Below are 27,790 nucleotides of genomic sequence, written 5' to 3'. Positions count from 1 at the left end.
TGGGTCTTCCATGCAAAGATGTGATTCGCCATTCCCCACTCACCCAAGAAGCAACGAGTGGCCTGGGGAGTTTTGCCTTTTCAGCCGCATTCCGCGAAGATATCCACAACGGTCCTTGATACCAAAGCTCACAATATTCTCCACACTCAGTATATTTATCTGTTTTCTGTGATTCTGAATATTAAGCCCAGCAAGTTGACCCTTCAGTAACCAGCTGGCCATGATGGAGACGAGCCTCGTTATCAATAGAGGGGTCGAAGCCAACAGCACAACACCCTCAACAAGCGATGGGTTGAATTGGAGCCGAAACCATCATCTTCCTGGTGCTGGATACGGAAGCCGTCTGCCGACACCCGAATCTAGCTCGAGTGGAAAGACACAATTTGTGCCAGATGCATCAGGCTTGTCAGCTCAGTCTAGTGATTTCGACACTACGGGTCAAATTGCGCCCCCAGGAACGAAGCCACGAGTAACAGCGACATTATGGGAGGACGAGGGTAGTTTATGCTTCCAAGTTGAGATCAGGGGCATCTGCGTAGCACGCAGGGAAGGTAGAGAGTCTTACGTATCTAATGGTGCAACCGCAACGGAACTGATATCGCTACAGACAACCACATGGTTAACGGCACTAAGCTGCTCAACGTCGCAGGCATGACGAGAGGGCGACGTGATGGCATGTTGAAAAGTGAAAAGGTGCGCCACGTAGTTAAGATTGGTCCAATGCATTTGAAGGGCGTTTGGTATGTTCAAAACCGAGACTCTACGTGTTCAAAGTCTCTGATTCAGTAATAGGATTCCCTTCGAGAGAGCACTTCACTATGCAAACGCGGAGAAGATCACCGAGCTCCTTTATCCATTATTTGTACACAATATTGGAGCCCTTCTTTACCACCCAGTGAACCAGAACCGAACTACGCAAGTTATGCAGGCTGCTGGCCGTCGCCAGCGGGACAACGTCGAGCATCCTAAAGCAGTTCCTCTCCGTTCTCTGCCGCATCCTCATGACCATCCAGCAGACGGCCTCCCGTCACAGCAACCTCCGTCTTTCATTAGCCGTCCTTTATTAGACAGAGCACACACATTCCCCACGCCTCCTGCTAGTTCTAGCACAATAATAAGCTCGATCTCAGAGGACTATTCCTATCGGCCACACATCTTACAATCAGCTGAGAACCACAAGACTGAGATGCAAGAATTGGAAGTTAAGGTTGAGGACATGAGCTCTCCAGAGAAAGATTACAACAAACAACCCTCGCTGATGATGCGACGCGAAGACGAGCAAACCCAAGGGAATTATCCGCCAAATACAGTGACCGAGGCACTGGAGATCGCGCGTGACAGCCCAGACGGGGCGTCAGACCCAGTGGTCAGCAAAGTTCTCGAGTCGACGCTCGAGCAGCTGTGGGGCCGCGTCACGGCGCAGCCCGAGAGCTACATCATGTCGAGGGACGAGTTCGCTGTATTCAACTTCTACCAGCACAGGTTCGTGGGCAACAAGCTAGCTTTCGCCGCGAGGATGAGATTCTGGGACAATATCTACGCAAATCGAGGCCCGCTTACTGCCGACAGTGTTAGTACTAGAACCAGCTCCGTCAGTGAGAATGAAGGAACTATCTACGATGGAACCACATGGTATGGACCTACGTGGTTGTCCACGACCTCAGATATGGTTGTCTGTGAAGCCTATCTATATAATCCTTTGGAATCGGAAGCAGTCAAGAAGGTGATCCACGCTTTCCAGGAGCATCAAGGCAATTCTGATAGGATCGGAGGACCAGGCTCCCAGTCATGGAGCCCTTCACCTTCTGCCTCTCAGACTGGTCAAAGGGAGGGTTCGAAACGGAAGTTAGGAGATGACCAGACGCAAAGAGACCAAGGGCCAGTGGCAAAGAAGGGCCGAAAACAAGTACAAGATGGACAACCCCGACTTGCTTGTCATTTTCAGAAAATGGACCCAGTTAAATGGGCTCGCTGTGGTATGCGTGAGGCTGGCTTTGCCAGAATATCCGATATCAAACAGCATTTCAGGAGACACCACATGCGAGACCCAAACTACTGCCCTATATGCGGAGTAACATTCCCATCGGAGGAATTGAAAAACGACCATATCCGGCAGTCTCGTGCCAACCCCGGCATGTGCCCGGAGCGCTCCACACCCCACCTCCCAGATGGACTCTCACACGATAAACTTCGGCTTTTGACTGAGAGAGTCAAGGCATCATTCGATATTTCTGAACAATGGTACAGCATTTGGGCCATACTATTCCCAGATGTTGCGCCACCACCGGCCTACACATACGATCTCTCCGACAGACTGCACAATTCTGTGCGAGATTTGTGCTTATTTCTGGGAACTGAAGGTCCTGCGATTGGACAGTCCGTTTTGGAACAGGAAAATGTCATCATCGGCCCCTCGAGTGCTGCCAATGTCGATTTGGCAGATTTCAACATGGAATCGTTTACCAGACGGGTACTTTCTAGGGTATTTAACGAGACTGTGCAAAGCTGGATTGCCCAAGAGAGCTCTGAGAGGAGTCGGCAGACTGGCCGCCGCCTAGACACCGGATCCGCGGGTCAAGCGATTATGGCTATACCACTGACGCCTGTCTCGGGCTCGAGCAACAGCAATCGTGTTTCAACCTCCCCTAGGAGATCAACTCCTCCAGGATGACATCCTATAGGGTAATCTCTTACAGAATAACCTTCTCTAGGGTAATCCCTTTCAAGACTTTTTACGTTTCACTATATATTGTGGCAGGCCAGGTCGATTGCCATTTTACAATCAAAAGAAGGATGGCATGTACAAAAAGACAACATGACGCTTTCGCACGGGCAAAGCACGCAGAAGATAGTTTCACAATTGACATCATCGAACAATTGATCAAATAAGTTCAAGAACTTTTCCGGGGAGTCCATAACTGTACCTAATTCCTACCGACCGTTGCCATACCAAGAGGGCAAAAATCAATATCGTATTCCCATACCCTTGCCCTCATCCTCCTCCCTTCCTAATAACTTCATTCCCTTCCCTTGATGAACGGACGTAAAGTCAGTCGTACGGCCTCGAGAAAGTCGAGTGGCCAGTGACGACGGGGGTATTTTTGATCTCAAAGCTCGGCCACCTCGGGAATGTTCCGAGCGTGGAGGCCCCCTGAGTGGGCAAAACGAGCAACCGGAAAGAACCTATTAACGCCAGCAAAAACCGCCGAGGAGACCATCCGACAAGATCATGTGTGCGGGTCCATCCTAATCGTCCAAGCCGTGGTTCATCGTCCATTGAGTGGAAGAAAAAAAATTACAAAGAAAATCGTCGAACAATGTATGGTAGAAGCTTCAATGCTAAAACCATGTAACAGAACCAGAGTACATTCTCCAAGCGCTGTGGAACACATAATGAAATGGTCCACGAAGAATGATCTAAAAGCGCCACCTCAGAACGACCAGAGATACCAGACTAAAGGATGCCGAAGGTCCTCGGTCATAACTTCGTCATCAGATCGTGCTCCCCTGTGAGAGCCGCCTGAAGCAGCAAAGAAATGGTGCCGACACCGAAGAAGGCCGTGCGGGTCATCGAGCAAGAGAAGTAATCAAGGGTATCATATTGTGAAGCGCTTGCGGTGGCCGGTTCAGAGTGTGCTGAGTTCTCAGACCCTCTAGGCCTTGGACTCTGCCTTCTCCTCCTTCTCACCATCATCACCCTGGTTCTTGACATATTCGTCATAAACATTCATAGCCTCATCAACCTTGGCGCGCAAGGCGGTGTCATCATCGATGCTAGGTTCATGTTAGCGCTACTTCCCAGAAAAAACAAGCTGGCCTGTGAAACTTACAGGTTGATGAGTTCCTGGTTGTCCATCTCCAGGAGCATACCAGTGATCTTGCCAGCCAGTTCAGGCTGCAGGTTGGAGATCTTGGGGAAGATTGCCTCGCCAAGGATCTGCTTCTGCTGAGGTGGAGGTGCAGCAGCAACCTGAGCCTGGAGCAGTGAAGAGGCACTCAGGTCAGCAGGGGCGCCCATCGGACCGCCGCGACCACCCTGAGGGCCAGGGAAACCTTGGCGTCCGCCCATGTTGCCACGGCCAGGACCGCCTTCAAACATGTTAGCAGGGGCAGTTCCAGACGCGTTGGGGGTCGAGGTATTAAGTATACCTTGGACATTTCCAGGAATGCCTCCCATACCTTGAATGGGCCCGCGACCGGGCTGGACGCCGCGGCCGCCGGCGAGAGCAGCGGCTTGGTGCTGGACCTGCTGCAGGGCCTGGATGAACTGAGGGTTGTTGGGCTGCTGGTACGCGCCAGGTGGGTAGTTTCCAGGCATGCCGTACATGTTGGGGGGGATCTGCTGAGGGGGGATGCCACCACGGCCACCGCCAGGCTGGCCTGGGAAGGCGTTGGGGAACTGGCCTTGACGGCCAGGCTGAGCACCAGGCATGGGCATGCCGAGCTGGTACGGCATGCCACGCCCACCTGCGCCGGGGAATCCGCCCTGCTGACCCGGAGCGTAGAAAACGGGTGGCTGCATGAAGTGACCAGGCATGCCAGCGGCGGCCTGCTGCATTCTGATCTGATTCCGAGCCTGGATGCTAGCCTCAAGCTGGGACTTGCGAACGTCTTTGCGCTGCGCCAGAGCAACATAGAGAGGCTTGCCATCGATCATGCGCTGGTTCATGTCGGCAACGGCCTTGGTGGCATCGTCAGGGTTGCTGAAGCACACAAAACCAAAGCCCTTGCTCTTGCCAAACTTCTTGTCGGACTTCTTCTCGCCCTTCTTCTCGCCGGATTCATCCTCACCAGAGGTGTCCTCCGCCTCCTTCTTGTTCTCCTTGTCCTTGCCCTCGCTGTCTTCCGCCTCGTCACCGGGCTCAATCGCATCGCGCATGACCTTGGCAGATGTGATAGGACCAAACTCGGAGAAGATCGAGCGGAGCTTCTCGTCATCGACGTCATCGCCCAAGTTCTTGACGTACAGGTTGACGCCCTGGTACTTGCTGGCCTTCTCCATGCGAGCGGCCTCATACGACTTGCGGAGCTCTTCCTCACGCTCGTGCTTCTTTTGAGCACGTCCGACGTACAGATCCTGGCCCTTGAAGTCCTTGCCGTTCAACTCCTCGACTGCCTTGAAGGCAGCCTCGTGGGTGGTGAAGTTGACGAAACCGAAACCACGGTTCTTTCCGGTCTCCTGGTCACGGGCAAGCGAAGCCGAGGTAATATCGCCATACTTGGTGAACAGGTCACGGAACTCCTCGTCGGTGCTATCAGTCTGGATGTTCTTGACGTAGACATTTGTGAAGTTGGCCTTCATCTCCTCAAACTTGCTCTGGCGGTCCTTCTTGGGGATGTGATGGCCGACGTAGACTTTCTTCTCGTTGAGCAGCATGCCGTTGACGTGCTTGATGGCCTGAGAAGCAGCCTCATCGGTCTCGTAGTGGACGAAACCGTAGCCCTTGGAGTTGCCGTGCTCGTCCTGGGCTACCTTGCAGCTGAGGATGTTGCCAAAGGCAGCAAAGGTGTCGTGCAGAGCCTTATTGTCGATGGCGACATCGAGGTTCTTGATGAAGACATTGCCAGCGCCAGTCTTGCGCAGGGCAGGGTCACGCTGCGACCACATGATGCGGCAAGGGCGGCCCTTGATGATGGTGTAGTTCAGCTCCTCAAGGGCCTTCTCGCCATCAATGGTGGTGTTGTAGTTGACGTAGGCGTATCCAAGAGATCGGCGGGTGACGGCATCACGGCAGACGCGGATAGAGGCGACGGGGCCAATCTGGGAGAAGAGCTCGAAGAGCATGGCCTCGGTGACAGTGGGGTCGAGCTCGCCAACGTAGAGCGAGGCGGACGAGGCATGGTTGCCTGGGGCGGCAGAGCTTGGGGTGGGAGCGGCGCCATCCTCAGCGCCCTCGGATGGGTTGACGGTGGTGTTGATGTTGGCCGGGGTCTTGTCGGAGCCGTTGAGGCTGGTGTTGCCGAGATCAGCAGCGAGCTGGTCAACAGCGCCGGTGGAAGCAGGAGCGGCCATTTCGAGGGATGAAAGGTTCGCTTGACGGAACTATGTAACGAGTGTTGCTGGTCAGTAGTGATCGGCGGTCAAGGATGCGAGAGAGAGGATATGGCGGCGCGGTGGGAGACAGATCGCGACCGGTGGATTTTTTTTGAAAATTTTCAAGGGAGGGCAGAAGTGAAGTATTCGGTTCGTCTGCTTCGTTAGGGGCGAACACACCTAAGTAAGGGGATGATGGGATGGGGTCGTGCGACGACGAGTGAGCGAGGTTGACCAGACGGCGACCTTGACTGCAGACAAAGCAAACCAGGGAGGTCAAAGGAGGACCGCGTGATGTTGGAATCCGTCGGATTCGGAATCGGCAGGTCGCAGGGTTTGAGGTGGTCAAAGAAGAAGACGACAGGTACTGCGTCTTGACTTGTTTGAGAGAGGGAGAGTTGGGTGATGATGGCGGGGGAAAGGGTTTGTTGATTTTGCTGGTTTTTTTTTTCTTTTTTTGGTATGGACAGGTAGGTTGTGATTTGGTCTTTTTTGGGAGAGTTTTCAAATTTTTTTTGTGGAGTTTTTGTGGTTGGGAAAGACGAGAACAGAACACATGTACGAGTGTGAAGTCGTACGTAGGGAGTCTGAAGCTCGCGCGACCTTGAAGGGGCTTCTTTGGGATAAGAGGTTGTTCGTGGGTTGAAGGAGAGGAAGGGAAGGCGGAAGGAAGGGCCTGCGGAGTCGACTCGCCTTTTTTGATGAAGTTTTTTCCTGCCGTCGGTTCGCTGGTTTGCTGGCAATTTGGCTGGCTGTCAGTCGCGCGTCACTTGCGCTAGTGCGGAAGTACCTCCGTACCCCCCGTGCCCCTGCACACACCCCCGTGCCCCGTATCTAACACGTACAGTATAACACTTTAGACCAGACCGCGCCTGCTGTCGCGCAAACCGGACCCGATGACAAGCAGTGCTAAAACGATGGGTGCATGAACAAGTACGGATAATTATGTTGCTGTTACCAATCCACGATCTTCTGCAAATTCAGAATCTGCAGCTGCCTAAATAGGTGCATTCAATGCCGTTAAGACCTTTTGTCTCAGTCTCTCTTTGCACATGTACAGGCAGGCGTGCACATTATCCATCTGTTTGTTTGCTGCTGCTGCCGAGGCTACCCAAGCCCCTTCCTCAGCGAGTACACCGATGTGGTGCACTTGCTCAACTGGCAACGAAAAGACGGTCACCCCATCCCCAGTGAAGGCAGGTGCGGGGCAGCTATCGCTTATGGGAGAAGGTCCTCCTTATCTCTTATCGCCCAAGTCCAACCCGCTCGATGCCCCTCTATCTACGTACCCGCGCACCAATCTAGGCACTTACGCACTTAAAGTTGGTAGCATGGACGAATGTTTCATCTAGGCCCAACATTGGGGAGATAAAGTTGGATATTCCATCTCTCAGTTTCCAAATCGCAATGTTCACAGACCGAAATCTAATCTTTTCTATATACAGTCTTGAAAAATGACAACTTTATACAGGGCCACACCTCGAGCAGCAGGACATCTTGCCCGTTCTGGTGGGGTTCCACTCCGGTCTTGCTCTCCAGCATCTCTAATCCATCACCGCCCACAATTCACGGAGACAAAACTCTACGGGCAGCTTCGTCCCCAGTGCGTCGTGGTGTCGCAGCAGTCGGCACCGTTGCAGTCGAAGCCCTTGCAGAAGTCCGCCTTGTAGGAGTCTTCATCACAGGGGCAATCGCCAAAATTGCCAGCGATGCCCTTGCAGCTCTTGTGCTGGTTCCTGCAGGCGTCCTCATTGTTCCAACACTAATAGGGATCAGCCGAGTTCTAAGTAGGTCCGAGAACGAGTGTTTCCTTACACAGCCTTGTGACGCTGTGCATGCGAGAGTGGTGGCAGCAAGGCCGAGCATGGTGAGGATCGAGGTGCTAAACTTCATCTTGGAGTTGTGGGTTGAGTCCGAACACAGATTGCTTTCAATTCAACGAGAGTCTTGAAAAGACAAGAAGTTGACCTGAGGCAGTCACATATGTGAGATCAACAACATCCAGCATCCTTTTATATTACGAGCGCGAGAGAGGCCGGGTCTCCATCCCACAGGACCCAGCCCAAGAACGATGAGGACGTTCTCAATCAGGATGTGATGCTGTAGAGGTGTGCCCCGTGGACCGCCGACGAGTCAAGACTCATCTCGATTATCTTGGTAATTTACCAGCGAGGTCCAAATAGAGTCATGATCTTTCTGGAGGAGGCTATTCTGAGAAATCAGAATAGTTTATCCTCTTGCTTTCACAGCCGTGGCTCTGTGCCCACACTCCCTTCCTTTGAAGTTGGAGCTGTTGGCCGCGAACTGCTGGTTGGGGCGGCAGGAGACGATCGGCTCTACCGGGTCGACCTCATGACACACCCAGGTACCCCAGGACCCCTCCGTGGGCCTGGAGCTAGACCCAAAACGCCCGTCTGTCCATCTCACCTCGCTGACTAAATACACGAACGCTCTGAAAGTTCCAGAAGCTCAGCCGGAACCCATCTCTCCATGGGTGTCCTAGGCCGCTAACATCTGATTGCCTCGTCGCCTGCTTGCCTGCCTGCTCGCCAGCCAGCCTGCCAGCTACCCACTGCTTGCCACCGATCCGGAGCATCATTGCCTCCACGCAAGGCTCGACACAACTTTTCCTTCTTCTTTCTAAACAGTCTTACGGCCTGTGGCTGCCCTTTCCTTCTTGTTCTTTACGGCCAGCGTTGAATCTGTTCTACTCGAGTTTCTGGCACACTGCAGCTGTGCCGTGCCGCCCTCCTTACCGTACCCGCGAGCATCCCCACACCTTCACCCGGCTGTCGAGCTGCTGCTGCTGCTGGTTAATAACCAGCCCAAACCGCCAACAGAATGTTTCCCACCTTCTCTGGGAACTCGCGGCGGCCGCGAAATGTAAACATGAGCGGCCAGAAGAATCTCAATCCCTTCGCCGCCACGTCCTGGACCCCGACGAGCTCCTCGAGCGCATCCAAGACCGTCGCTGACGCCCAGGCCGAACGCAACAAGCGACAGCTCGAGAGGGAGAAACTCAAGGCTGCACAGTCCATACAAAGAACATGGAGGGGTCACACCGCGAGACGAAGCTTAAAGGACCAAAGACGGGGGACTCTTGACGCTCTTTACAACGATCGATCACATGCCGATTCGCGGACAACAGCATCTGAAGCTCTTCCCTTGGTTGTTGCTGCCCTCGATCCCCGAAGACCCGACGACCGGGCTCGACTCGAGCGTTTCGCCCAAGATCTTCTTCAAAGCGACTGCTCCCTTGTCAAGTCAGAGGCAACGACAAGCGGGTCTCAAATAAAGAGACTAACAAGCCAGCTGCTTGTTCTTCTGCGAAGGTATGCGGCCTACATGTTCCTGCCTAGATACCTGAGCACTCGTGCCTGACCATGGCGTCTAGTTCCGGCTACGACCAAATTCCCCGTACCAGTTTTGAAGTGATAATACAAATCCTTTCCACGAGATTCGAATCCGCGCACGATTGTCTGGACAGTCTGTTCGATATCATCGCGAATTACTGTCGCAATGGAGAGATCAGGGATGCAGAGAGTCTCTCGTTGCTAGAGCAAGCTATCTTGGTGCCAATAGTGAAGGACACGGGACGGCGTGCCTCGACCGCATTTGCTCTGTGCTTCCTGACCCAGCCAAATCTTGAGCTATTTGAGGGCAATGTTAGTGCATTTGCAGAGAGAATCGACACAGAGAAGGTGTCAGCTGGCATAGTGGAAGACTTCGCCGCAGGTTGGGCCTCAACGCAGCAGACAGATGCACGTTTATGGCTTTTGGCTCACTTCATTGCCCTGGGTAATGCCACGGGAGACTCTTCACTCGGACCCTCGTATTTGCACGCACTGTACACTCAGCTCTCAAGTCTGCACATTGAGTTGAAGAAGTACCATATTGGCCACGCGACAACAGACTCTGCCAACCTCAAGAAACGCCTTCCACATTTCATAGAAAAGGCCATCCGGTCTTTGGTTGAAAAAGATGAGATTTCCCATGTCCTTGAAAGGTTCACTACGTAAGTACAGGCCTGCTTGCATTGCCAAGCTTCATTTGCAATCAATAGCTCACCAGACTCTAGGAACTTTGCCGGATCATCTCAGGAGGAATCCAAAGAAGCGAGTCTGCTTGCCGCATACATCCTGACTTTGATTCGATGTTTCCCAGCGCTCAGCGACGACATCCGCATGAGGTTGTACCTCGCTGACATACCGTCGTACCCGAACTCCGTCAAATTCTTCTGGAACGCAATGGCCCGTACGAGGATGTTCTTGAGTGTCATGACAGACGACCGAGGCACCACTCTTGATCTACTCCAAGGAAAAGCATCGAAACAGCTTACCCCTGTCAAGGACGATGCAGTGTGGGATCGCGAATGGAGGACCATACTGCTTTTCCTCGAACTCTACGTTTTTGTACTGCGGCTCACTGACGATGAAGACTTCTTTTCTCCACTTAGTACAGCAAACCTAAATTCCGGAGAGATGTCTCGATTACGACAATGCATGCTCACATTGGACGAGCTCAAAAGTCTCACTTTATTCTTGAGGAATCTTGCTTTTACCCTGTACTACCACGCAAATGAACTGCGCCAGCATGCATCGAAAATCACCCCGCGCCAAAATTCGACTGTACAAGATTTATTTACGGCCCAACAGAAGACGCCGCAGGGGACGGGCAAAACACACGACACGTACAGCGTGATATCCGGGGTGGACTTTGACACCTTCCGGGGTACTATAACACAGGCGATGCGCATGGTCTATGAACGCGATTCCCGGCGGCGCTTCCTTCCACGCGACCATTGGCTGATGACCTCCAGATTTGACATGGAAGGTTTCAAGTCGGCCGTCGTGGCAGAAGACCAAAGGCAGCGGGAGCTCCAAGACGCTGAGAGTGACGATGAGGACATTAAGGTCGACGACGACAGCGACAGTGACGAGCAGGATGCGTATATTACTTCGGCCTACACGTCACAGGCCTTACGCAACGCGCGCATGGAGAGGATGAGGGCAGCCCACAAGCAGGAACAGCGAAAGTTGCAGGCTGCCACTGTTGCGCCAAAACTTGAGATTCTTCGCAATATGCCCTTCGTCATACCCTTCGAAACAAGAGTCAAAATATTCCGCGATTTTGTACACCTTGACAAGATCAGACGAAGAGATGGTCATGTCGAAGCAGATCAATGGCGCATGAGTCTGATGCACACCGACCGAAGTCGAGAAGTCATCGGGCGGCATTCCGCCAAAGTGCGCCGAGGCAGGGTATTCGAGGATGCATTCGAGCATTTCTACAAGTTGGAAGATGGCCTAAAGGAGCCAATTCAGATTACATTTGTCGACCAATTCGACATACCGGAGGCAGGTATCGACGGTGGAGGTGTGACTAAGGAGTTCCTGATGAGTGCCACCAAGGAGGCCTTCACAGACGATAAAAGCCTGTTCGCCGCCAATAGCCAGAACTCACTCTACCCGAACCCGTGCGCGATTGACCAGCGGCAACAGAAGCTTCGGGAGTCTGGATCAATCCCCGAGTCGGAGGAATGGAGAGACACCATGTCAGGCATACTGGAGCAGTACGAGTTTCTCGGCCGAATAATTGGCAAATGTTTATACGAAGGCATCCTGATTGATGTTGTATTTGCCGGGTTCTTTCTGCTCAAGTGGGCAGCATCAGCATCTGACACAGGGTACCGGGCAAACATCAACGACTTGAGGGAGCTTGATGAGGATCTTTACACAAATATGATGAAGCTGAAGAACTACCCTGGCGACGTCTCCGAGCTCGGACTAGACTTCACCATCGACGACCAAACCTCCATGCCGAACGAGCCAGTCCGCATCACAACGCGCAAGCTAGCACCAGACGGCGACAAGATGACCGTCACTAATGAGAACAAACTCCTGTACATAAACTACGTGGCGCGGCACCGCCTGGTCGCGCAGCCCTCGCGTGTCACAAGAGCCTTTCTGACTGGACTGGGCGCCATCATCGAGCCGGCGTGGCTCAGCATGTTCAACCAGTCGGAACTGCAGCGGCTTGTGGGTGGCGACTCGACCGAGATCGATGTGGAGGACCTGCGGCGCAACACGGTGTACTCGGGGCTGTACCAGATCGGCGACGACGGCGAGGAGCACCCGGTGATCAAGATGTTCTGGGAGGTGCTACACGGGCTCAAGGACTCGGAGCGGCGCGACGTGCTCAAGTACGTGACGTCGACTCCGCGGGCGCCGCTGCTTGGGTTCGGGCAGCTGCGTCCGGCGTTCAGCATCCGCGACGGTGGGCAGGACACGACGCGGCTACCGAGCGCGAGCACGTGCGTCAACCTGCTCAAGCTGCCCCTCTACAACTCGGCGGCGCAGCTGAGGGACAAGCTACTGTACGCGGTGAGCTCGGGGGCCGGGTTTGATCTGAGCTAGAGGAGGCGGCGTGGTTTGTCTGCATTGCCATGCCTAAGGCGGACAGTGTAATCGAAGACGGCGGCGTTGATTGAGGAGGAGCCTTGCTGCCCGCAAGGAGTAATAGGCAGTAGACGACTCTTTTTCGTTATTAATGTCTTCGGTGAACAACAGGACGACATTGGCATGAACAGGACATGAATCATGAATAGACAGGGCTTAACAAAGCCAATTAAACGAATAATATTCGTCGTGAGATCAGATTTTCGCTTCTATGCAAGATAATGCCTGCGCTAAATATTAAGAAAGGGTATCGCCTGTCCTCCAAATCCTCCCCATCTGCCACCCACAACATCCCAGGCTGGCTAGCTGAGTATCCAACCATGTCATGACTTGCCCTTCCCCTCGCCCTGGAAGCTACTCTTCAACACGGCAGGCTTCCTCTCGGCGAGGTCGAGGATCATCTGGCCAAACAGGCCGTTGGCCCAGCTGAACCAGGCGCGCGTCCACATCCCGGCGTTCCAGACGTTGACGCTCTCGTGCATCAGGCCCAGCCCGTCCGTCGACGCCACCAGCTGGCCCAGCATCCCCATGATCTCGTCGTCGTCGTCGCTCGTCATGATCCCCACCACCAGCGACATGGGCCACGCCATGCCCGGGCCGATGTGGGGCCCGCCCGTGCCGTTGATCACGGGCCCGTGGTCGTAGTAGGGGTTCGCGTCCGACAGGGCGAACTTGCGCGTTGCCTTGTACACTGGGTCGGTGCGTGCTACGTAGCCTGTCAGGGGGCTTGAGAGGAGGGATGGCAGGTTCGCGTCGTCCTGGGCGTATTGTTAGTTCTGATTTGCTTTGAGTGTGTGAAGATGAAGGAAAGAGACTCACCATCATGTTGGTTGAGTAATACCCGTCCACCTCGTAGGCGTAAATCTCCCCGAACTGCGGGTGCTTGATCTTGCCGTACGTCTCGATGCCCTTCTTGATCTCCTTAGCCATACGCCGCATCCTGTCCGCGAGGGGCTCGTCGTCCGCCTCGTCCTCGTCCTCATCCCCCTCGATGACCTCCTCATCGTACTCCTCCGCACCACCCACGACATCCTGGCTCGCAGAGCCCTTGGAGGCCGGGGACGACGCAGCCGCAGCAGCCAGCGCGGCAGCGACGCGGGCCTCCTCCTTCTCGACGCGGTCGACGATCTCGGCGCACAGCCCCATGTACCGCGCCAGCATCATGTTGGCGGGCACGAGGAACTGGAACGTGGTGGCGTCGTCGCTGGGGCGGAACGCGCTGCGCACCATGCCCGTGCCGCCCCTGACGGGGCTGCCGTTGCCGCCGTTGGGCAGCGTCTCGGTCGCGGCGCTCGTGACGCGCGTGAAGCGGTACGGCGCGTCCGGCACCATGCCGTCGTCCTTGTACGTCGGCTGCCGCATCCCCTCCGCCGTGTCCAGGACCGCCTCCACCGCGTCCTTCCACCCGTCCGTGCCGGGCCGCCTGCCCCTGCCGCCGCCGCCGCCTTTCCTCCTGCCGCCTTTTCTCCTCCTGCTGGTGCTGCTGCTGCTGCCCTTGGCTGTCTTCTTGCTGCCGCCGCTCTTCTTCGACGAGGAAGAAGATGACGAAGGCGCAGAGGTGGGGAACCCGCTGCTGCTGGCGTCGACGAAGAACCGCGCGTCCTTGGTGCGCGAGTAGTAGTCCCACGACAGCTGCAGGAACGAGGCCAGGCTGTCCAGCTCGTACTTGCACTCGAAGACGACGTCGTGGTTGTAGGCGGGCGAGACGAAGTCGGAGCGGTGGCCGCCGTCGGCCGGGTCGATGCCCGACTCGGTCGGCGGCTGGAAGGCGTTGCAGTGCGGCGACGCCAGGATGTACCTGCTCTGGAGGTTGATGGCGCCGCGGAACAGCGAGGCCAGCTTGCCGCTGCCGCTGCTGGACTGCTGCTGCTGCTGGTCGCTGGAGGTGGTGGATTTTGATGAGGAGCTGCTACTGCTACTACTGCTGCTGCTGCTGCTGCTGCTGCTCTTGTCGCTCGTGAGCGGCTTCAGCAGGCTGACGTAGCTCTGAAGTTGGTTGGCCGAATCACGCAGCCACATGGCGTGGATGTCGCCTGTTGTTAAGAAGGTGAGCTGTGGGAGAGTGTCAGTACTCTTGATTCGGCGCATAGCGCAGGTAAAGGGGAGGAAGGGCAAGCAGGCGGTACCTCTTCTTGCATGTTGGTGCTCGACACGCCCGTCCACGTCACGGAGGTGTCAAGCGTGTTGGGGAAGCAGTTCTCAAACAGCCTGAACAAGTCCGGGTCCTTGATAGTCTTGTTCATCTCGCGGATGGCCTCCTCGACCTCGGGGATGACGATCTTCCTGCACTCTGGGGCTGGCCTCTGGTACGGCAGCCGGTACTTGCCAGCAGACCTCGGCTCGTGGGGATGTGCAGCCCAGCGGCCATACTCGGGGCAGTCGCCATCGTCCGTGACGGAGACGGGCTCCTTGTCGTAGGCGAAGGACGGCTCGATGTCCGAGAGGATGGGCAGGGGCAGGTCGGCGACGGGGAGAAATGTGCGGGTGGTGGCGAAGATGGCGTAGAGAATGAAGACGCCGGCGACGAAGGTGTAGGTCTGCTGCCGCGAGCGCAGCATCATGTTGCGGCGTGGGGAGGGCAAGCCTCCTGGATACCGAATGCCTCGAGGCGTCTGGATGGCCACGCGCTTCTTCATTCCCGTTTCAGGCACGGCCGATTTGGCATGTGACGGATAGTGAAGGGTTGAGTAGGGGTTATGAGTGAGAGTGAGAGTGAGAGGATGTGTTTATGATGGAGGCTGTCTGGTCATGTCGACACCGACCACGACGCTGCCCCAGGGGTTGAATCGTCCACTGCCCGCTCAAGAGGTGTTCGCAGTGTCTAGGTGAGTGAACCAAGGTGCTCAGCTCACTCAGAGGAAAAGAAGTTTGGTTTTGGAGGGCACGGCACAATGATGAAACCGCCTACTTCAAGCGTCTCGATGAGTGAGTAGCAAGTGACCTCGGGACTGCAGGTGGCTTTAGATTTAGTAGCGAGGCGGCGTCTGTGGTCCCGCCCGCCAACAACAGAGGATAGGTACTTGGCCGGATGTACCGCTGTGTAGGCAATGATACAATTGCAGAAGCTTGCCAATGGTTGGAGTGTCTCAATGACTGATTGACTTTGATGGTCTCAAGTTGCGAAAGGTAAAAGGGTTAACGGCAGTCGGCACTGGTATACTGAGCAGCACAGAAAGAGAGTTAAGAAAGATAAGCTAGGTTGATGTCAGGTCAGGCACAACGGATGCAGGGCAGGGTCAAGGAAGGCAAGGGTCGGGTCGACGACTCGTAATAATTTCTAACTCTAAACGCCCAGAAACCCGTCCTGGCTGGCTGGCTGGCTGGCTGGCTGTCGGCTGGCTGCTGTCTGCTGTCAGCCCGTCGCCGACGGCCTCAGCCTTAAATGCGGTAGTCTCCATACGTTAGCCCATCCTAGCGTCGGCAGAGCTCAGGGGAAATGCGAGAAAGAGGGGCGTGCCAGCAGCACCAGCAGAGAGCTAGCTGAGTGGGAAGTGGGCGAGTGTGTGAGCGACGGGGATCATCCGAATCCGAGTCCAGGGGACTAGAGTAGAGGACCAGGGGGCAAGCAACGTCGAAATGTCGAAGTTGGGAAATCTGGGGGATCGACTGCGATTCGCCCTTGACCGCATCGGGGGGCGAACAGGAATACAACATCGAAAAGGGCATCGAATGCGCCGAACGGGCACGAGCACAAGCAGTGACGAGTCTCTGCTCATGTACCGCAGATTGTTGAAACAGGAGCCCCGCCAGACAGACAGGACAGGCAGCCACCTGTGGGAGACCTGTGGGAGCCAGTGTTTGACCATGGCGGCGACAGTGAGCTTCGTCCCATCATGCCCGCTGGGCCCTGTGGGCCCGATCGAGGGATTCCCACGCCTCCAGGTCTGGCAGGTCTGAGTAGTCTGGCACGTCTCTGACAGTTGAGGCTTTTCTGGAATGCCTGGTGGAACTCTGCGCGATGCAGAGTTTGGTTGATGTCAGAGTGAGTGCACACACACACATATACATATACACACGTACCTCGCTGTCTCTTGCTCGCATCGAGCTGTTAAGACCAGAAGCAAAGCTGAGACTGAGACCTGCGCGGCCTGCCAAGCCGGCTCTCGTGTCTCGAGTCGCCTTGCCCGAACCGGCACCGTAATTTAATCGACGCACTCCCACACTTCGGAACATGTGCGAGGTCAGGTAAATTCCACTGCTGATCGTCAATGTTGGGGCAGCCCGAGACAATATTGATGTTTTGTTGCCACCGTTGATCTAGTGATGGGTGTTGTTTCTAAATATTTTCCTTCCTTCACGTCACTGTGTCAGCAAGAAAAAGCCCCCGACGGCCCGTTCCTGGCCTTGTTTCTCGTTTGACCGATACCCGCGGGGGAAAAGTGTCTAGGACTGCTGGGGACATGCGGCCCGCTTCTTCTTCATCATCATGCATGCGCTCATGCTTGCTTGCTTGCTTGCATACATGCATGAGCCTAGGGGGATCTGACACCACGCCAGATGCCCGCTAGAATGACGCAGATGCATATGTGCCAAGACCGAGCTGGTTCGAGTTCAATTATTGATCAGTTGAATCGGATTCAACATGAGTTTGGTCACCAGCTAGGCTGCTAGGCCGAGAGGATTCGAATCTGATGTAGATATTGACAAGAACATCCTCGCCCATTGGATGACCTTCAAGAGGGTGACCTCTACCTAGGAACCTCACCTGAGATAACAACCTCTGGGAGAATCTGCGAAGGCTGACCTGCTGTCGGGTATACTGGGTGTGGGGTAGCTTCTCTCTTGAGTTCCCGCCTGTGTGTGCCATCAGAGGAAGGTATACCACACAGTCCTCAGACTTTAGATATCAAGCTTCACCCTCCAGAGCAGCTTCTCCCCCAGTACGAAGACCGTCTTCTCCGTCTCACCAAACCCAAAGTTGGCCGCCCCACCCTGGACAGTAATCTGCCCGATCAGATCCCCAGCCTCGTTCCAAACCGCAACGCCGCTGCCCGTGCCAGACCACACGTTCCCGGCCGCATCGACCTTGATTCCGTCCGGAATCCCCTTGGGCGCAAACGCAAACACCCGCTTGTTGGTCAGGAACGTCCCGGGCGCGTCGTAGACAACATCGTACGCGTAGATCGTCGCCGGGCCCGCGGGGTTGTCGTCGGATGCATTCGCGTCCGTCACGAACAGCACGCTCGCGTCGGCGTTGAACGCGAGCCCGTTGGGCTGCTGCAGGCCGTCCGCGACGACGCGCGTGGTGTTGGCCACCGGGTCGTACCGGTACACGTGCGTGGGCAGCTGCGGTGCCTCCCGGATGCCCTGCAGGGACCCGTACGACGGGTCCGTGAACCAGATCGAGCCGCCATCGGCCTCGTTGACCGTCACGTCGTTGGGCGAGTTGAACGGACGCCCCAGGAACGACGTCACCACGGGTACCGACGCATTGGGGTTGTTGAGCGGGTCCGGGATCGAGAAGATGCCCGCCGCCGCCGTCTTGCTCCCCTGCGCCGTGAAAAGGATCCCGGACGATCCTGTGTGAGCCACGCCGCCGTTTGGTAGGTTGATGGTCGACGTGTCGAGCGACTGCACCGTGATGGCCGAGACCACGTCCGGGGTGATCTCCGATGACACGTTCGTCACAGCGTGCAGCTTGATGGTCTGGTTGGACGTGCTCTCGTCCACCTGTCCCACGGGCAGCGGGATGCGGTTCGAGCTGACGTAGAGCGTGTCCCCCGTCGCGTTGTAGATGCCGCCCTCGTGGAAGAGCGGCTCCGTGGCGTTGTAGATGAGCTCGATCGACGCGCTCTCCCCCACGATGTCCAGAAAGCTCGGGTCGTACACTGCGAAGTCGGCCAGATCCGGGTTGGTCGAGGTGAGCTCCGCCAGGGCGCGGGAGCCCATGGCAGCGAGAGCTGTTGCCTTGAGGAAGCCAGGCATCTTGCACGAGTTTACACCACACTACACGCAGCTCGGTCTGATATAGAGAATGGCGTACTTGTCTTGCGGGAGGCAAGATCAAGGTTCAAGTGTTAAGACCGCGAAAGGAGTGTTGGATGAAAATCTCTACTGCTCAATAGTGCCTCAGCTATAGCCGGCTGACGTACGAGGCTCTCTTTGACTTTATACCTAGCGCCTTGCGTAACATGGCCGATATTGAAGATCGGCGCGAACCTCATCTGCTATAGGAGGCTCACGGCGAGTCAAACATCTTGGCGCCGAGACATATAGGTGTATTTTCGGCGCCCGGTCCTTCTGAGGTCGTGAGACCACTGCTAACCAGCTTTGCATCATGCGGGGCCATTACGGCCCTATAGCTTGCATTGTCAAGCTCTCCTTGGCAGTGGGTCTTTACAACCTATCTGCCGGAAATTTGAAGGTAACATCGGTATGCTACCATAGAGTCGGATTGTCGGAGATTCCAGGAGAGAGCAAATAGATAGTTTGTGTTCTGATATGAATACCCAGATCTCTTTTGTTTATCGTGTATCTGCGGGCGATGTGGTGCTGAAGCATTTAGTGGGATGTCTCATGAAATTATCGCGAGTCTTGGCGGCGGGCAACATCAAAGTCCTTCCCTCTCGACATCATGAGTTGTGACCTCGGTACTTCCCGAGCTGTCACGATCTGTTTCAACCGGTAATCTCGGAAACATGAGCCAGACCAGCAGCGCCACCACGAGTAATGCGAGGATGAATAGTTGAAAGGTCTGGATCCCCAGCAGCTGCACTAGTGAGCCAAGGGCAAACGGCCCGCAGGCCGCCCCAAGCTGGCCGACAGAAGCAACGAAGGATACAGCGCCCACGTGCAGGTCCTTGGGCAGCAGCCGCGCCAGCACGACGATGCCCGAGGGAAACAGCGGTCCCAGGAAGAAGCCGACGACGATGACAGCGACGATCGATACGGCAGCGACATCGACAGCGGCCAAGACCGCCTGCGCCACGATCGCGATCACAACGTAGACAGTAGCCGCCACGCGCACGCCGACCTTGTCTGTCACGAGTCCAAGAAGGAGCCGGCCAACAGCCATGCCGATCCAAAAACCCGAAGACGACAGACTTGCGACGTACGTCGACGCGTGGCGTGCGCGGAGCATAAAGGTGACGACCCAGCCAGATATGGCGGACTCGGTGCCCACGTAGACGAGGAAGTAGACCGCGCAGATCCAGGTGACAGCGTGCCTCAACGCCCCTCGACCAGAGTGGGACGCCAGCGGCGGCGCCTCCGAGACGCGATCAACCTCAGCAGGCTTGGCCGCAGCCAACGCCTCGCGATATCTCTGCCCGTTCTCGAATCGGAAGACCCAAATCAGCACGACAGCCTGCAGAGTTACCGCTCCGAGAAGGACGTAGTACCACGACCACCACGGCGCACCGTAGACAGAGAATAACGTCCCGGCCAGGAAGGGCCCCAGCCCCGCGCCGGCGGAGAAGCAGCCGTGCAGCAGGCCCTGGACGAGATTCCGCCTCGCACCGCCCAGCCCGCCGGCCCACGCGCACCACGACCCGTCCAGCAGCCCGTTGCCGAAGTTGGCGAACACGGTCGCCGCGAGGAACACCTCGAAGCCGCCGCGGCGCGCGTCGTGGAAGGATGACGCCGTGGCTGTGAAGAGCGCCTGGCACACGGGCGCGATAATGGCGATCCCGCGCTGCCCTAGGCGCTGGTGGATCGGGTCGTTCAGGTACGCGCCCGCGAGGTAGCCCCAGGGCGCGACGAGGAAGATGAGGCTTGCGCGCACGTCGGAGAGGTGGTAGTGTGCTTCGAGGTGGGGCAGGATGACGCCCGGCGTTGAGATGATCATGCCTGTCTCTTGCGTTAGCTGTGTGTGACTGTGTCGGCGGGGTTCTCTGTGGTGTGAGACGAGGCGCTACCGGGGCGGCTTGGCCTTGCACGTACCCAACACGAGGAAAGAGGTCGTCGTGGCGAGGATCTTGGCGACGGTGCTTGTCGTGCGCGGGTGCGATGTGTCGTGCTCGTGGGCATGGCACAGATCGTCGGGCAAGGTGTTGCTGTCTTCCTGGATTGGCACGGGGGCAACGTGTCTTAGCAACGGCTGACGCTCGCCTCGAGGTTTCTTTGAGGCGTTCATGTCCGGTGGTTCGGCTCGCTGAAAAGCCTGGATTTTGGCCTTTGTTTGCTCGCCTATCAGGTCATTTATGGCCCAAGGATGAATTAGTCACGAGTTTGGCTGTTTGAGGAGAATGTGAGCTTCACATGCCGCCAGCCCCGGCGACATATGCCCGTTGACATTGGGGAAGGGCAAATGCTAGGGAGCCCCTCCCTACCTAACCCCGGCACAAGCTCAGGGATTGGATGTTATCAGTGTTGACTGCCGAACCCTCTAGGAATAGTTAGCTTCCGACGTTTGTAAGTAGGAATTTTCATCTGCTGTTGTACATCGATCACGATTACTATTGACTTTCTTTCTGCGAGCATACGTGGTATTCTACCATCATCAAGTCAAGACCTATCTATATACTAAGTGTCTGTAGCTGAATAGGGCAAATACGAAGATCATGTCGCCCGGAGCTTCTTGCTTACCGGGCTTCAAATCCACAATGGGGTCCGAAAGCTGCCGTTATTGAGATTATGCTGGCCTCTTTGAGTCATATCCTTGTCCATTTCGAGTACTGGCATATTTTGGAAGTGGCCGGCGTACCTATGTGTTTCTAGTCACCTGTACTCGCAGTTGGGTAGCCTTTGGCAGCGCCTCATGCCAGACGAAGCAAAGGCTATTGAGATTTGTGACTGAAACAGGTGTGTCCGTCCGGATATGATTTGATTAAACTACAAAACTAAAGAGGGAGTTTATTCAATATCTCTATTTCAAATGCATTTATTCTATCAAAAAGGACAAGTTCGTCACTGGGGGGAGGGGGGTTCACAAGACATGTATAGCTTCACACTACAACATATGAAATACCGGTGCACAATCACGAATGGGGCTCGCTCCATCGCCCATCTCTCCATTTTGTCAAGTCGTGTAACTCTCATGAGAGATCAAGAGATTCTTGGAAATCTGCCAACATCGCAAAGACCTGCTCAAAGTCCGTTTTTCTCAGAACCGCCCTTCCTTCTTCCCTGCCCTCTAGCTTCAGTTCTGTAAATCGATAGTGTGCAAGCGCCATTGCGTTCGAGAAAGCTAAGAAGTCAGAAGCCGGTCAGCTGCACGCCATCAAATATTACAGAGGAGCCTGATTCGCTTTCACGTGTCGGACAAGCTTACCATTTCGTATTGCTCTACCGTTCTGGGCGATGTGCTTCTTTTCCGCACTTTCAATTACATCCGGGCAGATATCCCAATCAAACTCCACTTCCTCGCGCGCCCGGTCGAAGAAGTTCTTCCATACACGTTTCCGATCTTCACTACCCAGCTGGCTGTAGTGAACGACTGCATGCATGCGAGACATGACAGACCCATCAAATTTACCAATCCGATTGGTCATCAAGAAAAGAATGCCATGATAAGTATCCATGCCTTTCAAGAACACTTTTTCCTTGTCAGTGCATATCAGGCATATATTCCAAAGGAGATAGAAAGCACCAACCTGAGACTATGTTGTTTCTCTTTACGTCGACTCCTCTTGCTTCCAACAGTATATTGGCGTCGTCCAAAACCATGACCGCGCCCTAGAGCTCAGCCAACCGGAACCAATCGGATAACTTCTGCTCCACTGTTGTTACAACGCTTCCAATGTCCCCACCATTCAATAGTAGCAGTGGTCATCGGGTGGTTTGTGCTATCTGCTCTGCAGTCTTTAGTGAGAACTGATTAGTACAGGATTACTGAAAGGGTGAGAGAACCTGGCGTGCTCACAAGAGTTTTGCCAACACCAGCAGGGCTGTGCAATAGGAAGAACAGCGCGTCACTTTCGGCACATCTGTGGACCAGCGCCTTGATCATCATCCTTCTATCCTCGGGCATAACCAAGTAGTCTAGTCCATGATTATTGAAATGAGGTTCCGCACAACTAGTAATATCACATGTCACTAGAAAGGGGGTCAGCGTAGCTTTCTCTTTATTTTCTTATAAAAATTCTTATAAAAAGCACTAGTTAAGACATACCCTATTTCAAGTATTTCAGATTAAACACTATAATCTCTGGAGGAGATAACATTAAGTAGCAAGGCTTGATATTCATAGCTTCTTCCATATCAAATTGATCTCTGAGTCCCTTAATAATCTCTGGCAGTATTAGACAATTACATTAGTCAACGATTACATTTTGTGGTTCTGAGTTCTGTACAAGGTCAGACACAAAGTGGAGAGCAATTGAGAATCATGTAAAATATACATACCTCGAATTCACCAGAGCCTTGGACAACATGCCTTTTGGCTATGTGAACCTGTTTGTGGTGACTTCCGGAACCTATAGACTAATACAGCCGCCCTTAAGTAATTAGCTCTCCTTAACTAGTGACCTTGTTTAGAAAATATTTGGCAGGAACATGCACTAATATAGCTATTTCTTAATATCCTAGGAAATATAGCACCTAAAAGTTGCAATATACTTTATAAATATAAGTTCTGTTATAATTAATAGATTAAACTTAAATTTTTAAAAAGTTAAATATTTTAAATAAGCTCTAATTTATACTACTTAAATTAAATATTATAAAAGCTTAAAAATATTTCTTATTACAAGTATATATAATGCTTTTAAGAGTATATAGTATTAAAAGCTATATAAAACTAATTTTTTAATAGCGCTTTTTTTAAATCTTAGTAAGCTATAGAGATATTATAAGCTAGCTACTCTATATAAAGTTAAGAGAAAGTGTGCATTTAGGGCTTACTTAATAGTTTTAATATATTATAAGTAAAAATATACTTTTTATAGTTAAAATTTAAAGTTATAGGAAACTAAATATAAGAATTATTTTTATAAGCTGCGTTTTTATAAAAATATATAAATAGTTAACTATTTCTGCTCTTATATTTTAAGTATTTAAGTTATAGTTTATAAGATTATTTACTTTACTAATAATAATTAAAATATATTAAGTTTGCATTTTTTCTAGTAAGTTTAAAAATAATGTTTAAAAAGCTTAAGTTATAAATATTATCTTGCTTATAATAAAGGATTTCTTATACTAGGTAACTAAAAAATTCTACTAAAGTGTTATAATTGTAACAGAAATAGGACTAAAGAGAACTAACAAACTAAGGAAAGGTTTACTAAGCTAGTAAAACTAGCTATATATAAAAGTAAAGTCTATTTAAACTATAAATTATATAACTAGCTGCTTATATAAAAAAGGATTATTTAAATTATTAAAATTATTAAATAAGCTAAATAAACTAAATAAGCTAAAACTTAATAAATTACTAAAATTACTATAATAAGCCTATAAGTATTATAAGCTAAATTAAAAAAATAAATTATATAAAATACACTTATTACTAAATAAATAGTATTAATTTAAAATAGCTTTTTAATAATTAATTTAAATATTTATTCTAAATAGTTATAAAGCTTTTAATTAACTATTATTATATATTACTTAAAATATTACTATTTTAAACGCTTTTTAAATATAAACTTATTTATTAAGTTTATTAACTAAAAACTAATTATAATTATTATATTTTAACTGCTTTTATTTAAATATTTTATATAAACTTTAAATAATAACTTATATAATTATTTTAAACTTTAATTTTAATATATTTAAATTTAAAAATAATAATATACTTTAATAATACTTTTAATAAAAATTAAATAATATACTTAATAATAAAACTTTTAAAATTAATACTTAATAATTTTAAAAATTAATTAATAAAATAAATAAATTTTAAACTTTTATTAATAAATAAGCTTAATAAAATAAAAAAATAAAATAACTTTAAAAAAAAATTAAAACTTTTAAAACTACTACTAATATTATTAATATTTTAATTTTAGTTAAAAATAATATTAAACTTAATAATTTAATTTTATATAATAAAGCTTTAAAATAACTATAAGCTTATTTTATATAAGTTTAAGCTTATTAATGCTTTTACTAAATAAATTATTAATTAAATAGTAAAAAAGTTATATATATAGCCTTTTTTTTAAAAAAAAAAGCTTTTATATAGTTTAAACCCTACTTTATAAATTATTTAAAAAAAGATAATTTTAAAAAATATAAATAAGAAATTAAAAAAGTTTTTAATAGTTATAAAAGCTTTAAAAATACTTTAAGAATTCTTTTTTAAAATTTAAATAAAAAATAATAAGCTAAATAAAAACTTATAAAACTTAAATAAAAAAAATTAATATTAATTTATATTATAAAATTTTAATAAATTTATATTTAAATAAATTATATTAATAATATTTAAATATTTATATTTTATAATAGCTTAAATAAAAAATAAAAAATAAATTAACTAAATAAAATTAACTTAATAACTTTTTATAATATATTAAGCTAACTATTAAAATTAATAATAGGCTTTATAAATAATATTTAAAAAAAAAAAGTAATAATATAAAAAATATTTAATAAAATAATAATAAAATAAATATAAAAAAATACTATTAATTTAAAATTATAATATATAAGTAATATTTAAGCTTAATAAAACTTAATATTATTTAAAAAAGAAATAAAAAAAATATTAAATACTATAATTATAATAAAAAAAAATACTTTATAAAAAAATATAAAAATAAAAAAAAAAGAAAAACTAAAAGCTAATATTAAAAATATAATAAATTAATATTATTAAATAATAGTAAATATTTAAAAATTATATAAAAAAAAGCTAAATAGAATATTTTAATAATTATTATAAAATATATTTATTTAATAGAAAGACTTTAAAATAGTTTTTTAAAATACTTAAAAAACTAAAAAAAATATTTATTATAATAAAATAAAAACTTATAATAATAGCAATTAAAACTAATATAATAATACTTTTAAACTTATAAAATTAAAACTTTTATAAGTATATAAGTAAGGTACTTTTAATAGTATTTAAAATAAATATTATTTAAATTATAATTTTAAAATAAAATAAAAGTATAATAATAATAATAACTTATAATAAATTATTTAAATTATTATTTATATATTTTTTAATAAATAATTTAAAAATATATAACTAGTATTTTTATTATAAAAATATTTTATAAGCCTTTTATATATTTAATTAATATAAGATATATTATATTAATAAGGTTAAAAAGAATTTTTTTTTTAAATAATATAAAATAATAAAAATAGTTTAACTTTATAAAAAAAAAGAATTATACTTTTAAATAATATAAAAATATATATTTAAAAAAAAATATACTATTTTAAAATTATAATAAAATTATTCTTTAAAATACTTATAAAACTTTAAATTATAATAATAATACCTTTAATTAAATTACTAAATTTACTTTAAATTAAAACTTTAAAATTAATATTAATAATATTATATAAATATAGTTTTACTATTTAATTTTAAAAATATATAATTAAAAAACTTTATAATAATAATAACTATACTAAAAATAATATAAAGGCTTATTAAAAAAGCTATTAAAAGAATTAAAAATATTTTAATTTAAAATTAAATAATAAAAAATAATAATAACTATTTTTAAATAAACTTTAAATAGCTATAAAAAAACTTAAAAAAAAGGTTTTTTATATAATAAATAATAAAAAATATAAGTATATAAAAATTATAATATAAATTAAATAAAAACTATTTATAATATTTTTAAATAGTAAAATATAAAAAAACTTTATTTTATTTATAATAGTAAATTAATATAAATTATTATAATAAATAAAAAAAAACCCTATTTATTTAATATAATTAATAAATAAAAAGTATTTTATAAAAATAAAATTATTAATAAAAAAACTAATTATTTTTAAATTTTTTTTAATAACTAAAAAAAAACTATTTAATTTAATATTATAAATATAATAAAATATAAACTAATATTAAAAATATTATAATTAAAAAAAAGTAATTTTTAAATTAATTAAATTATTAATTAAATATTTTAAAATACTAATTTAAAATAAAAAATAATTAAAAATAAAGAATTAAATTTAATTTTTAAAAATAATAATAAAGCTTATATTTATATAAATTTATATATATAATAATAATTAATAATAAAATTTAAAAAAAATAAAAAATAATTAGTATATATAATATAATAAAAAATAAAAAAAATTTAAATAATAATAAAATAGCTATATTATTTATTAAAAATTTTAAAAATTATAATAATATTTTTAAAAAAAACTTTAAAATAAATAAAATAATAATAGCAACTTTTATATATAAAAGCAATATAATTATTATTAAAAAAATTTATATACTTTATATAAAAAAATAAAAAAAATAATAGCTTAAAATATATTTTAAAAAAATATTAAAAATATTTAAAGCTATTTTAAATAATATTTAATATTAAACTATTTAAATATAATTAATAAAATTATAAAATATTCTTAAAAAAAAACCTAATTAAAGTTTTATAAAATTTATAAATTTAATAAAAACTAACTTAAAGTATTATAAAACTATTTAAAAAAAAACTTTAAAAAAAAATATATTTAACTTTTTATATTATTAACTAAATACCTTATTCTTTTTATATTTAAAAAAAATAATAAATTACACTTATATATAAATTACTAATAATTTAATAATATTATAATAAAAAATTGCTATCCTCTTTTACTTATTAAAAAGCTATATAATAAATTTTAAAAAGCTAAATAATTTATTACCTTAAATTTAAAAAAAATATATAACCTTATTAAAATAAAAAAAATAAAAAAATAAAAATTACCTTTAAAATAAAATATAATTACTTTAAATATTTAATTATACCTTTTAGCCTTATTAATATACTAGCTTTATTTTAAATTATAATTAATAACATTTTATAAAAATATTTTAACTTTTTTATAATAACTTATTTAAATAATATCCTAATTTTCTTAAAAATACTTAAAAAATATAAATAATATATATACTAAATTTTCTAAACTTTTTAAAAAACTAAGTTTTTAATAAAACTAAAAAAAAGTTATTTTTATATATAAAAAGTTAACTTTTTTAAATATATAATTTAATTAAAAAAAATCTAAATATAAAACTTAAAAATCATAACAATTAAAAATTAGCTAATCCTTACTAATATTAAAAAAGTTAAAAAATTTTAAAACTATATTAATTTTTATTAATAATTTATTAAAAACTATAAAAATATTTTAAAACCCTTAATAAACCTTATTAAAAAAAACTAATTCTTTTATTAAAAAAATAATAAATAAAAAGTATTTAATAAAATTAAAAAAC

The 27,790-nt window shown here is 46.9% G+C and overlaps 7 protein-coding genes across 7 annotated transcripts; 2 read left to right on the top strand and 5 right to left on the bottom strand.

Annotated features, from left to right (window-relative positions):
- Positions 1-220: 220 nt before the first annotated feature.
- Positions 221-2,671, top strand: J7T55_014721 (uncharacterized protein; the record flags this gene model as incomplete). The annotated part of the gene is made up of 3 exons (XM_053131692.1): positions 221-551; positions 608-740; positions 793-2,671. 3 exons carry the CDS (start codon positions 221-223, stop codon positions 2,669-2,671), a joined length of 2,343 nt encoding a protein of 780 aa, XP_052990083.1.
- Positions 2,672-3,653: 982 nt separating this feature from the next.
- J7T55_014720 (uncharacterized protein) lies at positions 3,654-6,013 on the bottom strand (the record flags this gene model as incomplete). Its single annotated transcript, XM_053131691.1, has 3 exons — positions 3,654-3,774; positions 3,831-4,089; positions 4,180-6,013. The coding sequence occupies 3 exons, from the start codon at positions 6,011-6,013 to the stop codon at positions 3,654-3,656; spliced, it is 2,214 nt and encodes a 737-aa protein (XP_052990082.1).
- A 1,603-nt stretch (positions 6,014-7,616) lies between these two features.
- On the bottom strand, positions 7,617-7,927 carry J7T55_014719 (uncharacterized protein; the record flags this gene model as incomplete). The annotated part of the gene is made up of 2 exons (XM_053131688.1): positions 7,617-7,796; positions 7,850-7,927. 2 exons carry the CDS (start codon positions 7,925-7,927, stop codon positions 7,617-7,619), a joined length of 258 nt encoding a protein of 85 aa, XP_052990081.1.
- A 948-nt stretch (positions 7,928-8,875) lies between these two features.
- J7T55_014718 (HECT-domain-containing protein) lies at positions 8,876-12,450 on the top strand (the record flags this gene model as incomplete). Its single annotated transcript, XM_053131687.1, has 3 exons — positions 8,876-9,366; positions 9,429-10,049; positions 10,113-12,450. The coding sequence occupies 3 exons, from the start codon at positions 8,876-8,878 to the stop codon at positions 12,448-12,450; spliced, it is 3,450 nt and encodes a 1,149-aa protein (XP_052990080.1).
- Positions 12,451-12,815: 365 nt separating this feature from the next.
- Positions 12,816-15,128, bottom strand: J7T55_014717 (uncharacterized protein; the record flags this gene model as incomplete). The annotated part of the gene is made up of 3 exons (XM_053131686.1): positions 12,816-13,250; positions 13,312-14,544; positions 14,619-15,128. 3 exons carry the CDS (start codon positions 15,126-15,128, stop codon positions 12,816-12,818), a joined length of 2,178 nt encoding a protein of 725 aa, XP_052990079.1.
- Positions 15,129-17,331: 2,203 nt separating this feature from the next.
- Positions 17,332-18,417, bottom strand: J7T55_014716 (six-bladed beta-propellerlike protein; the record flags this gene model as incomplete). Its single annotated transcript, XM_053131685.1, has 1 exon — positions 17,332-18,417. One exon carries the CDS (start codon positions 18,415-18,417, stop codon positions 17,332-17,334), a length of 1,086 nt encoding a protein of 361 aa, XP_052990078.1.
- A 625-nt stretch (positions 18,418-19,042) lies between these two features.
- J7T55_014715 (uncharacterized protein) lies at positions 19,043-22,805 on the bottom strand (the record flags this gene model as incomplete). The annotated part of the gene is made up of 11 exons (XM_053131684.1): positions 19,043-20,280; positions 20,374-20,619; positions 21,019-21,049; positions 21,109-21,136; positions 21,401-21,441; positions 21,516-21,619; positions 21,704-21,967; positions 22,026-22,107; positions 22,295-22,448; positions 22,701-22,718; positions 22,777-22,805. 11 exons carry the CDS (start codon positions 22,803-22,805, stop codon positions 19,043-19,045), a joined length of 2,235 nt encoding a protein of 744 aa, XP_052990077.1.
- Positions 22,806-27,790: the final 4,985 nt, after the last annotated feature.

The sequence above is a fragment of the Diaporthe amygdali genome, assembly GCF_026229845.1.
Source record: "Diaporthe amygdali strain CAA958 chromosome Unknown NODE_28_length_639089_cov_64_968398, whole genome shotgun sequence".
In the NCBI taxonomy this organism is placed as follows: Eukaryota; Fungi; Ascomycota; class Sordariomycetes; order Diaporthales; family Diaporthaceae; genus Diaporthe; species Diaporthe amygdali.
This window is presented reverse-complemented; position numbering and strand designations above follow the sequence as displayed.